Genomic DNA, 12,753 nt, shown 5'->3' with positions numbered 1-12,753 from the left:
AGTAATAAAACCGGCGATAGATGTCGAACTAGTGCCTAACACCCTATATAGTCTACAACTATAATTGTATTATCTGTCATAAAATTTAAATAATAAATTTAGAATGAATGATCAGCATAACTAAAAATTGCTATGAAATATTAATAACGTATGGAAAGACATTCCCCAAACGTGACATAAACAAAATAGCTGTCGATGACGGTTTGAAAATTTAAAATTATTTCATATAGACGTAATCAGTATTCTAATATTATCAATCTACAAAGTGTATGTGTTGCATTTTTGTGATGACAAAGATCATGAAATGCATAAATTGTCGTTTTGGGTTTTGTCTGAAAAGATTTTGTAAAGCAAGTTAGTGTTTAACATAAGCATGAGCGAATCATTTTAAATGAAAACGAAAATAGGTGTCAGGAGTAATCAAGCGAACATATACACATCAGTTAAACAATGTTGCAAAACAAAAATCAAAGTTTTATTGGGCTTTCCATTGCACGCAAATGAGAATATTCGGGTGTATATGTTTCGACTACATTATGCGAAATAAAAGCTTTGTGGACATTTTATATATAATCCACGAATACTACAACGATGAAGAAAATTAATGGCTGCTTTCTTTATTAATAGCTGTTCTGGATAAAAAGGAAATACATATTTGTGGGATAGTGAGGGTCATGTTTTATCAGTATAAGTTTCATCTGGATCTTCTGGAGGGTTGGACTTGATTTTTACAGTACCTACCCCATTTTACTTGACTTCACAAACTGTCATGTTGCACATGTATATACAAGATGTGGTCGTGCATGTGCAGAGATAAAAACGTTAGCGCGGGTCTGCGTATTTCATGAAAAGACTTCATTACGTTCTATCCTATCTGTATAATAACATCATATGACAAAGCTAAAGTTGGACTTAAATAAAGAACGCAATAGGAAAAAATTACGGACTCATACTAAGGCTCTATCTGCCAAGTAAACTAGAAATGTCCCCTTGTGGCAGACACGACTTTTCATAATTACATGGTTCATGCCGCCGAACATAAGAATACATCTGTGGCATTAATATTATCAAAATCAGAAGTGACACAATCGCAAAAGAGCGGTGGAGTATTGCCATTCCTCGCGGCCATTCCAATATTGTTAGTGGCTGCGGATTCCGCAGTTACAAAAGCGGTAAAAGGCTGACGAAACTGCTTCCGGAATGAGTCTGAGAAAGGCGATTTGTAGAATGTATAACATCTAGTAGACAAATGAACAATTAAAAGCCCTTCGACCACCAGGGACGACTCGCAAAGATTTTCAGATATGGCATCACTGTGAAATGACGCTTCTGGCTTGTCCATTAACCAGTTCTTATTTAATCTCGATGACGGAGTCAGTAAAGCATTTCTGATGTGTTTTATGTGTTATGAACTCGGAGCCATTATCCCAAGCACGTGGGAAACCACAATTCCTAACCTGGATTCGACAACGGTCTATGGAAAGCTGAGTGTAACACAACTAGCAACACATCGACATATTTTGTATTTTGACTCATACGGGATTGATATCGTTAATAATTTAAGCAGTGGAGCTAACGCCCGTCGACGAAAACCGTTGTTCTATGATCGCGAAGAATCTTTATGAAATCACCAAGAACCATGGAGTCAAAGACGTTGGTGTGATACTGATAATACATAGATGAACCAATATGTTGATGTAAAAACCTTCCAGATGCTACAATCAAAACCCTCACCAACACGTGTAGTAACGGGATGGAAACCATGCAACGAAATATTATTTAGCGAAAGATAAAGACACATTCCGGCATATTAAATTGCCGACTTGCTTTATATTCTGACGCGGATGACTTTAACAGACATAAACTTCAAGTTTAAAGGTGCATGGGTCTGGATCATAGCTATCGATCTTATTTGGATATAGAGGCAAGTGGATTAAAATGGCAATATTTGTAAATGATAGCTGACGTAATAGTTCATCATTAACGTACAGCATCAAAGACGGCAATGTTCACGGATCTTTTATATGTACAGCAAAAATATCACTGGTCGCCGGAGATGAAATTCAGCTGGTAGGACTCAATATCTGTATATTCGGGTACTTAACCGATTTTGTCTTTTTGTTAAGATTTGATAAGAATAAGATGAATCATGGATTTTGAACACGGTGAAGATCTTGTGGAATTTACTGATGGGCTGTTCCACCGGCTGACAATGGAATCTCAAATTAATAGAAATTTTGCTCCAAATGTCCAGGAACATAAGCTTCAAAATGGTGTTACAAGATCTTCATATACACTCCAATATAATCTTGCTAAGGGCCAGATAGAAATCCACAGTTGGGATAACCCGGGTGTTTCAATACCAGCTCGCGACCATCTTGGAATGGTAGCATAAGCACGTGAAAACACCCGGACGCAGACTAAACTAGGCGTGAAAGCACTCGGGCATTGCTTCTACAACGATGAAGTGGAATGTGTGTGTGTGTGCTTGTGTGTGTGTGTGTGTGTGTGTGTGTGTGTGTGTGTGTGTGTGTGATTTGGATATTTAACTTATTTTTTAAAACAATTTTATTAATATCGCTACGATCTCTGCAGTGTGGCGATTTATAGTGATGTCTAGCAATGGGGCATCATGCCGCAGACATGAAGCATCATTTTCCACCTAGCCACATTATTCTGGCCCCAGGCAGACTAGTTATAACACTAACCCCTTAATGCTGAGCGCCAAGTGAAACAGCTGCTAGAAACTTTTTTTTGTCTCTGGTATGACTTGGCCGAGGCTGAAACCCACGACCTCCTGCATCCGAGGCGGACACTACTTCGGCCACTAGAGCGGTCTCCCGTCGAATATACAGAACCAACATTGACTCAGCTAAGAAGAGAAAAGCCCCGATTGTTATTTAAAAAAGGAACGCACGTGTTCGTGTAAAGTTCTTGGGCGAAAACAAGAACGATCGTTTCTGACACTCGTCAGTGGCGGAATCAATATTATATAAGTAAATTTGGCACCAAGACACCACGACGTAGAATCGCCGGATAAAATATTCCCCAAGTAAATATTTTATATCACTGGATTTCAATCGTTCAAGTAAATAAAGGTATTTAGAAGCGCGTGTCCGTTTTGTACCTGAAAATGACAGCTTGTTGAGCAATTATACTTAACAATCACTTTAGTAATATAAGAATTGCTATTTACAATCAAAGGTGCCGAAGCGAAAATAATAATCGAAGCGTAACAGCAAGTGGGAAATGAAGTCTTCTTTTTATCAATGCAGGTAACTGTTTCACTGGTTAGCAAATAATCCATTTAAAAACCAGAAAACTATAGGATTTGTCTTAATGACTACAATTGGATGCAATAACTACATATTTTGATCATGATAAGATTTCTCAGCTACTGCCGAATTTTAGACTGAAGAGAAAACCCCTCTCCATTTTATAGCGGAGTTTCGGCCTTAATTCTGACAATTTTTATTACCCATCAATTTGAATTTGAGGATTAGGGACCAGATGTCATATAAAAATAAAGACACACCTTTGTCGCAATATACTTTTGACAATGTGTTATTAATCTGATTTCTGTCCAATTATCCTTCCCTAATTCAGTAATTTCCGTCTGAAATTAAATTTAGCCTCTGCGAAATATGTCTTACCTGATAATGAGAAATGTACTTAGCTCTGATTTCAGTTTGTTGGTTTAACGCCAATTTTCAACACACGCTTGGCTATACATAGTGGCAGCTCTGGTTTGATAAATATTATTTACGGAAAGTGTTCAAGTTTAATTAAGCCTGTGCAGACATAAATTTCTTAGAGTAACTGATAAGAGTCAGCAAATGACAATATATAAGTGGTCCCGTTCTTTCTCTCTTGTTACTAAAGCAGTTATTGCCACTAAATAACTTCAATCCAAGTCAACACAACAATATGATCAAAGTTAACACACGTATTGGACAAGAAATATGGTTCTGGTGACAGTATGAATATGTGTGTACAACAAATTACATGAAATGAAATAGAGTTTTCTGACCTTTCAATGTAATTCAGTGCTACAAATATCTGATCTAATCTGAGTCATGTTGACCTTAGCTCTAAAGTCCAATCATTAAATTAGCAGATGATTATGACAGTTAACCTAGCCCCGTAGGGTCGAGAAAGTATGCAGCTTCAAAATTCAAGAATTAAAGGGGTGCTATAGAAACCTACATTTGAAAAGATGATTTACCATAATAAAACCATTGTAAAAAGTCTTAGTACCTCTAAAATATAAACAAAACTGCAACCATTCGGGACGTAGTAACATACAACTTCAAATTTTATGTGTTTAAAGAACGTCACACCCATTTCAGTGGTACAATATTGGTGACTATCGGAGAGTCATATAATGGAGAATAAAGTTTTTATTTAATCAACAGAAACAGAATGCGTTAAACAATTACTGGGGAATAAACATTGTTATTGATAAATTTCAGCGCCGCTGTTCCATTCTGTGGCTGCTCAAACCATGTTCGTGGAGATCCAGCTCCGGAAGGAAGAAATGCGTGTGTACACGTTGGGGTAGGTGGAAGTTGGACAGCTGCTGTGACCCCATGACGTCACTCCTGCCAAAATCCATTTGCCACTAGGATTACAAACCAGGGGGCCGCCACTGTCACCCTGCGAAAGATTACAGACTTCTAAACTGTTTTTCATGGAAAGCATCGAATAACATTTTCGGAGATCAAATTACAAAATCATTTTGTTATTTATTCATTAGAGTCGCAACACAATTTTTAAAAAATTCATTTAAGAATTCATATTTCATTCATGTATAATTTCTGTTATGTTTCACTTAACCAAGCAAAATGTTAAAATTGCTGAACCTAGTAGAGCATCAGTTAATGCCTCATGCTCTATATTAAAGCTTATAAAAGTAATTATCTTCTTAAAATAACGGGCAAAGCCGTGGATTGTGTTTGAGACAATAACGAAATGACTTTTGTTCTGGCTACGAAAGAGTCTTCTATGTGAACGTGTATGCTACAGTACTGCCTGCAACCAGGAGAAAACACAGACCGTGTTTCTACAAACCGGTTTGTAATCTGATCAAAATATGTTGGAAAAACTTATTTAAACTGACGGAGTCTGCAGAGTACGTACATTGCAAGCAGAGGCGGGATCGGAGGTCGAGCTGAGGATGCAGATATGGCTGTCAAGGACACTGCTTGTTCCCCACACGCTCTGACACTGAGACTTGGTGATGACGGTCATAGCCGCATGTTTCAGTACCCTTGATACGCCGCTCGTGGCTAGAAGAGATTAATTCAACTGAGATAAGTGCACATACATTTTGTAAGTACGAACAAGAACTGTGGAAGATCGATTATACACTGGTAACATCAGGTCAAGTTCTTTCCGTTTGTCATATTGCTGTCCATAAACGGAGTAATATACAATTCTTCGAACCTGTGCTGAGTAAACGGATTTGTTGTTATATCAGGATATTAAATAACTATTTCATTGTGAGTGTAATATCAAGGGCAACAGACTAAGCTGAAGCAAAGATTCATTTTTGTAGTGGCTGTACGTTTGCAAGATACCAGTGACCCTTATTCTTTAATATTATCCCTACCTAACTGATCAAAACCTTCAACGCACATCATGTCTTATAACATTCATGAGAGGTGTTGATATCTCTAGTTTCAATAAATAAAAGACAATTCTTTCTTTAAATTAAGAGTGTGTAACCTAAAGCAAGAGCGTGTAACCTAAATCAGCGTAAAAGATTGCAACTGCCTCCACAAAACTCAAAAACTGGTTTCGTCTCTGAAGGCTATTTTTACCCATTCTGTCTATTTTTATGCAGCGTTTATTGTCACTGTAAGCCGTTATTTGTCACTGGAAGCCGTTATTATCGCTGGAAGCCGTTGTTGTCCCAGGAAGCCGTTGTTGTCACTTGAAGCCATTATTGTCACTGGATATCACAGATGGAAATCAACAATTAACATTATTGTCTAACTTTGGATTTATACTGTCTAGAAACCAATGAAATTGCTACACCGGAAGTATGGGTGTAGGGTAATTGTACCGTATATAGATGAAATGAGCTTTTCGAGGTCGTCCATAAAGTACGTGTTCCAACAGAAACCATAAAATAGTATATATCGTCGCTATCCGATGTAAGAAATCGAACTCCTTTTCAGATTCGGTGGTGGCAGTCAATACAATTTGCTATGTCAAGAAATATTTGCACATTTTTCATATATATATATATATATATATATATATATATATATATATATATATATATATATATATATATATCTTGTAGAAAGATGCAACCAATAATAATTGAGCGACCTCGACACATTTTTTAATGTAATTCTTAATGGTGTGAAATGAATGATTGTCATTTTAATAACCGGTCGTGAATACCATCTTTCATAGTGTTGTTAATATAATCCAAGTGTTTCAGCTTTGAAATGTTAACCATGATATATCAACATCACAATTGTATGTAATGGTTATTAATTGTAAAAATGCATTGTAATCTTGACGACAACGGCGTCGAATATTATGCAGATTTGTTTTACGTTACGTATTAAGAACCTGAGGCAAATATTACGGATTACACACAATGTTGTATGTGAAGTCTATTAAACAAGTCTTTGTTGCCCTCTCGAGAAATGTGATTCTTTGAAACACTTGGTCAAAATAATTAACCCTAATTGCAGCAACAACGACCATGTCTAACAGATGCTTTAGACAACTCCTTGCTGTATATGTACAATAGTATGAAACTGTCAATCTTTGGGCGAATAAATGACAGTAAAAATGGTCAATAATTTACCTGTGTGCCTGCACACATGAACGGTTTTATCTGCTAGGATATACATACATGTAAATTTCCCCCATCCAGAAATGTAGCAGTTTGTTGCAGATTCTCCACCACTAGCCATATCGACAACAGCAACTCTGCTGTTGAGTACAGCTTTCGTCGCAAGCTTCAGAAGAGCGATGTCATTAGGATATGTGCCGGCACCTACGTTGTAGTTCTCGTGCTTTTTTTTTTTTTTGGAAAATAAATGAAACAAAATATAATCGAATACAGGGTACTATTCGAAAAAGTGTTGCTCTCAGGTGGTAAATAAATGTTCTTTGTCATGTACATATTACAATAAAATATAAATAAGACTTAGGTAGTTAAACAATTGTAAGGACATTAAGCTTCCCTCCGTCTTTATGTTTGATTCATTGTATCATTGCTTACTTTATGAATGAATCTAGTGTGTTCTTTTCCAACTTTCTAGTTAGCGCTGTCCGTAGATGTCTATGGTAACAGGGATATAGGGGGATTCATGGTTTAAGGAATTTGATTTTATTTCATAATTTACTGCATGTAATAGCATATATTAAAATCTCATATTCCCAATCCTATTATGTGAATCAACCCTTGAATATTTACTATATTTCGATGTACATACTCTTGTTCCCAAAAGCCAAAATTTAATGAAGGAAACATTTTGCTTACCCTTTTTATGACTGACACAGCTATTCTCTGCTCGGTTCCCTCGTTTACATCAAAGCTGTGTTCGCCGAGTACCGCTGTGATGCTTACAAAAGGAAGGGAAATACATTTTTAACAGCTCAAAGAAAATGGTGAATTCATAGATTGGAATTTGTGTTTATGTAAACACATTAAATTGTCCACAGTTCGGGAAATACTACTACAATTACTACTATTACTATTGCTAATAATAATACAAAGACGAAAAGGAAGAGAAAGAACAAAACCAATGACAATAGCAATAATATCTGAGATTAGAGATGGACAGTATATATCGTCTCAGGTGTAACTAGACATATGAAATATTAGGGATTACGTGATCTATGTGATCCCAGCTCTAAATAGGCTATGAAATATTTGGTATTACGTGATCTCCTATGGTCCCAGCTCTAAATAGGCTATGAAATATTTGGTATCACTTGATCTTCTATGGTCCCAGCTGCAACTAGGCTATAAAATATTTGGTATTGCGTGATCTCCTATGATCCCAGCTCTAAAAAGACTATGAAATATTTGGTATCACGTGAATCTGTGGCATTGCGTGATCGTCTGTATGGTCCCAACTGTAACTAGCTGTATGAAGAATTTCAAGAGTGTAAACTGTAATCATGTATACAATTGCCGTTTCAAAATCACGTTGGTCTCTACTTGAATGGTCTCAGCTATAACTAGGCTATGAAATAGTTGGTATTACGTGATCGTCTGTATGGTTTAAGCTATAACTAGGTGTATGAAGAATCTCAAGAGTGTAAACTGTAACCATGTATACAATTGCCATTTCAAACTCACGACTGTCTCTACAATAGTTGTACGAGGTTAATATGACAAACTCATTAACGAAACTCTTTCCAAAAAATCAGGTGTTATTATTTACCTGTGGTTGTGTGCGATATGTGGTATTGCAAACAAAAATGTACGCCATTGCTCGATGAACTTACATAATTGCATAATAATTATTGCGGATGAGTTTCTTTTCTTCCAAAAATACTTAGTCGTCTCGACAAGCACAGTTAAAAAGCATATTATAAAGATATGTTCAAAAGGGGAGGTTACTGTAACATAACTGAGTTCAAATTAATTACATTCTAATTTATATTAAGCATGAAAAGGCTTGTGGGATATATGGGACAGAAATATTTCTTGATTCGTTCTCCTTATAAATTTACATATGGATCATGAATTAATAATAATAATAATAATAATAATAGGAATTTGAGGTCAGACGAATTGAAAAATCTCGATATAATATCTTGATAAATCAACAAAATCACATAAAATTCTTTACAACGTTCATTACAATTGTGTGACTAACTTACATGCTGCTTTCAATTTGTTTATTTTTTGGTCATCAGTTTAAGGCACTTCAATACATTATTGGTATGTTTAAAAAATACTCGGAAGCCGTGGTGTCACAATTATTAGTGCGTTGGACTCATAATCAAAGGCTCATAGGTACGATACACGACTAGGTCATCAGGAGTAAGCTACATTATTAAATATGAACATAATTAATTCCCATCACGTCGATATATATATATATATATATATATATATATATATATATATATATATATATATATATATATATATATATATATATATATATATATGTATGTATATATATATATATATATATATATATATATATATATATATATATATATATATATATATATATATATATATATATATATATATATATTGAATTCTTTCTATCTTCTAACGTTTTTATTTCCCGACTTGATATGTTAGATAAGAAGGAGACACTAAAAACAAAGCCGTACCTGCTGGTGCCAACACAGTGGCCGGCAGTAAGCACCCATTGAGGATCGATCAGAACTCCGCCGCAGAAATGAGATCCCGTGGAACTCTGCAAGGATACCTGGAAGAGGAAACATTAGCCATCGCTAAAAAGTGAAAATGACAATTATAAAGAATTTAATATTTCTTCCCTCGACAAATATACACATCCATGAAAGATACACAATTTATAAAATCTAGATAACAGATATATATATATAATTTGCATTGTTTGTTCATTAGTTTCTTTTAAGTTTTTATTTCCTTATATGCTATTGTAATGTAACATTGTATGTTGGACTTGACCTTGTCCGAAATTGAGTTAATTTTCTGCTTGACCTGAATGGACGTTTTGTATTTGTTTCTGTAAACAACTAACACATAGCTAAATTATTCTCTTTTTGCCTGGGCTTAAAATCAGAATTATTATTAATAGAAGTAAATATGATTATTTGGGTCCCGGTCTAGGGTTTGGAATTTTCTTAGTGTACTTGACATAGTCCTCATTATAGACTGCTAATTTTAGTAAAAGGTGTCTAGTAATTACTAGCTTTTTATTTTGTAAACATCAGGATCATTCTAGATGGATATTTTTTCTTTGGTAATAGTTTTTGTTTTAGAAAATGCTAACAGTGACCTGATATCAAGTAGAGGACTATATAATTTCATTACAGAAGAAAAGTTTCTGTCGTGCTTTTAGATCTAGCACTTTCAAATTGTATTGTATGTTGCGTCCAGTTGTGCTGAAATTTATTTCTTCAAATTAATGAATTCAAGTGATTGTTTTCTCTGGTAATACAAAAGTGCGCTGATAAAATTCTTGGATAGATACATTAACTGGAATTTATAATGAATCCAAAGCTGAAATTATTATAGTATGATTCAACAAAAGAATGTTGACACGTCAGCATTTTACAAGCTACAACAGACACATCAATACCTTCAGTTTCTGAATTAGTTCGACTTCTTGTGAATTATATTCAAGACTTTAAATTGTTAGGACTTGTGTCTGAAATTCTGGGATTATTTTGGGATTTAATTCGCAATACCGTAAGTTCTTTATTCTCAATTTCACCTTGTGTTCTAGGGAAATAAATTATTTATTTAATTTTACAAAGCTTGTTGCTTTTTAATCTTTTCAGTTACGTATTTTAAGAGCATAGGCTCGTAACATGATCCACTGGAAGACCAGAGAATCTTGTGCCATTGGACAAAACTGAGAAACAAATGGGCTCTTACATACATGAATTACATCTTACATTTGTGTTAGAAGAGGAGACGGAAAACACCATATTGAATAAAAAGTAATTCCTAACCAAAAGCGTCCATATAGACCATGATGATCGGTCGAAATTAACAGCAAATTGATTAAACCCACCTATACTCCCCGACCCCGACCCCACCTCTGACTTGTGGCTAAAATAGGTAAGCCCCTAAGAATTTCTTACTTTTATAAACGTTTGGATCATTCACCAATGCAAGGATTTATAGATCATATGAAATCCTTCAATAATGATATGAAGGTCCCTAATGTGCACTATATATTATAGCACTTTTTGAGATCGAACACACCGGTCTCTCAATGTTTGGCGCTTGATTTTGGGGCATCATCGGCCAACGGCAATGATCTTCGAGTTGTATATTTCTTGTATTATTTATTTATTTATTCCACCTTTAAATATACGCTACTGTGTATTTAATTTATGTAGTTTGTATTAATTTGCTTGGAGGACACGTTATTTTTTCTAGATATGTATGTTCATATATATTTCTGTTAAAGATTGGGATCATTATTAGTTTTTACACACAAATGAATCAAGCGTACGGTATCTACAATGAAAATACAATAAACTAATCTCTTGCTGTTATATATGCATGCAGCATATTTTTGTCAAACTTAATGGATTACGTCGATTTTTCGGTATTATTTATTTGTATCAGTGTGTGCGAGAAATCAAAAAGTATCTGCAATTATAAGTTCTGAAGTCTAGGTTAAGTCACACACCTGCCAGGGATACTGTCCTGCGGATGCTTCCGACCCTCCCACAATCCGGCCTTGATAGAAATGTTCTGGTACCACTTCTGCAAAACCTGGAGGTGAAGAAAAGTATTGGGTAAAATAAAAAAGTAAATATATTATTATTACAAAATGAGTATTTTGATAATTAAGAAAAGAGGTTGTTAGGAGGAAAGGGGGCTGTAAAGTGTTTTAATGAGGAAAAGAGGTTCTAACGAGGAAAGGGGGTTCTAACGAAGAAAATTCGCGAATCTCTTTTGGGTAAAAGGATATTTTTAAAAATAAAGACCCATTCTTAAGGAATAAAACGAACAAGGATTCAAAGAGGCACATTATAAATGTGTTATAGCTCTAAGCATACGTCTGTTTTAACAATGTGTATTGTATTTCGAGTTTAATTCTATATCATTGCTCCGGTCGTTACAAAATAGTACATGATGATATGCAGTCAATATAAAAACTGTATGGCCTCAATAACAAAGTTGATTCACGGCAGCAAAGTTTCTGCTGATTGTTCGTGTACAATTACATATTTTGAAAGAGACCCTTCAAGTTGCATTAATAGAAACTGATGGTGAAATATTGAAAATAGATCTCGGAGAGAGAGAGAGAGAGAGACTTACCAGTGGTGGCAGCAAGTGCAAGCAGCAGAGCTGTGAAAATCATGTTGATTGTGATGTTCAGAACGATCTCCTGAATGCTGACGATCTATCTCAAATCTGAACGCTTTTATACAAGCTTGTCCTTCTCCTGACAGATGCTTGTTTCCCGTCATCAGTACGGTATAACCACATTTTCAAGTGGCAATTTAACTTCAAATTGTGCTGTTTAAGCACGAGAAAACTCTTAGGTAATAAGAACGAGCCCAATTCGTCAAATTTTCACGATCGGTCTGGTCTTTTCCCAACGTTATTGCACTTCTTTTCTTTTATGGCCTAAGTTTTTGTACATGATGCATGTACTGCAGAAAGAATTTATACGCCATCTATCCATGAAGTTTTACAAATTTGATGTTATCAAACTCTGTTTCTCCGTTTCTCTCTTTGTCTCTCACGCACATAAAATATTTCATCTCACTTTGTATCTAACTAATATCTCGAAATGGAATAGCAGTCACTGCTTACAGGCAAGACGGTGGAGGCCTTCGTCTTTATTTAGTAAATATATTTTATTGTCCAAATTTGTTTTCCACAATAAAATATTTTTAAACGAAACTAATTATTATTACAAAACTATGCAGGTGTATTCATATCCTGAATATTTAGTGAAAATGTACCTTTCATTGTTCCATATATTTTCAGTGTTTTACCTTCAACATTAGGACTGCGGATAAAACTTGATGACCATGTGTGTTGTACACCAAATGCTCTTCAAACGATTGTTGTGATGT

The 12,753-nt window shown here is 35.1% G+C and overlaps 1 protein-coding gene across 1 annotated transcript; it reads right to left on the bottom strand.

Annotated features, from left to right (window-relative positions):
- Window positions 1-4,382: 4,382 nt before the first annotated feature.
- On the bottom strand, window positions 4,383-12,064 carry LOC149779891 (chymotrypsinogen A-like). The gene is made up of 7 exons (XM_089936580.1): window positions 11,987-12,064; window positions 11,352-11,437; window positions 9,331-9,428; window positions 7,511-7,592; window positions 6,878-7,040; window positions 5,140-5,288; window positions 4,383-4,656 (listed from the first exon to the last, which is right to left on the bottom strand). The coding sequence occupies exons 1-7, from the start codon at window positions 12,027-12,029 to the stop codon at window positions 4,498-4,500; spliced, it is 780 nt and encodes a 259-aa protein (XP_089792706.1). The 5' UTR covers window positions 12,030-12,064; the 3' UTR covers window positions 4,383-4,497.
- Window positions 12,065-12,753: the final 689 nt, after the last annotated feature.

The sequence above is a fragment of the Sinohyriopsis cumingii genome, chromosome 16 (genome assembly GCF_028554795.1).
Source record: "Sinohyriopsis cumingii isolate HCF-2022 chromosome 16, ASM2855479v2, whole genome shotgun sequence".
NCBI lineage: Eukaryota > Metazoa > Mollusca > Bivalvia > Unionida > Unionidae > Sinohyriopsis > Sinohyriopsis cumingii.
This window is presented reverse-complemented; position numbering and strand designations above follow the sequence as displayed.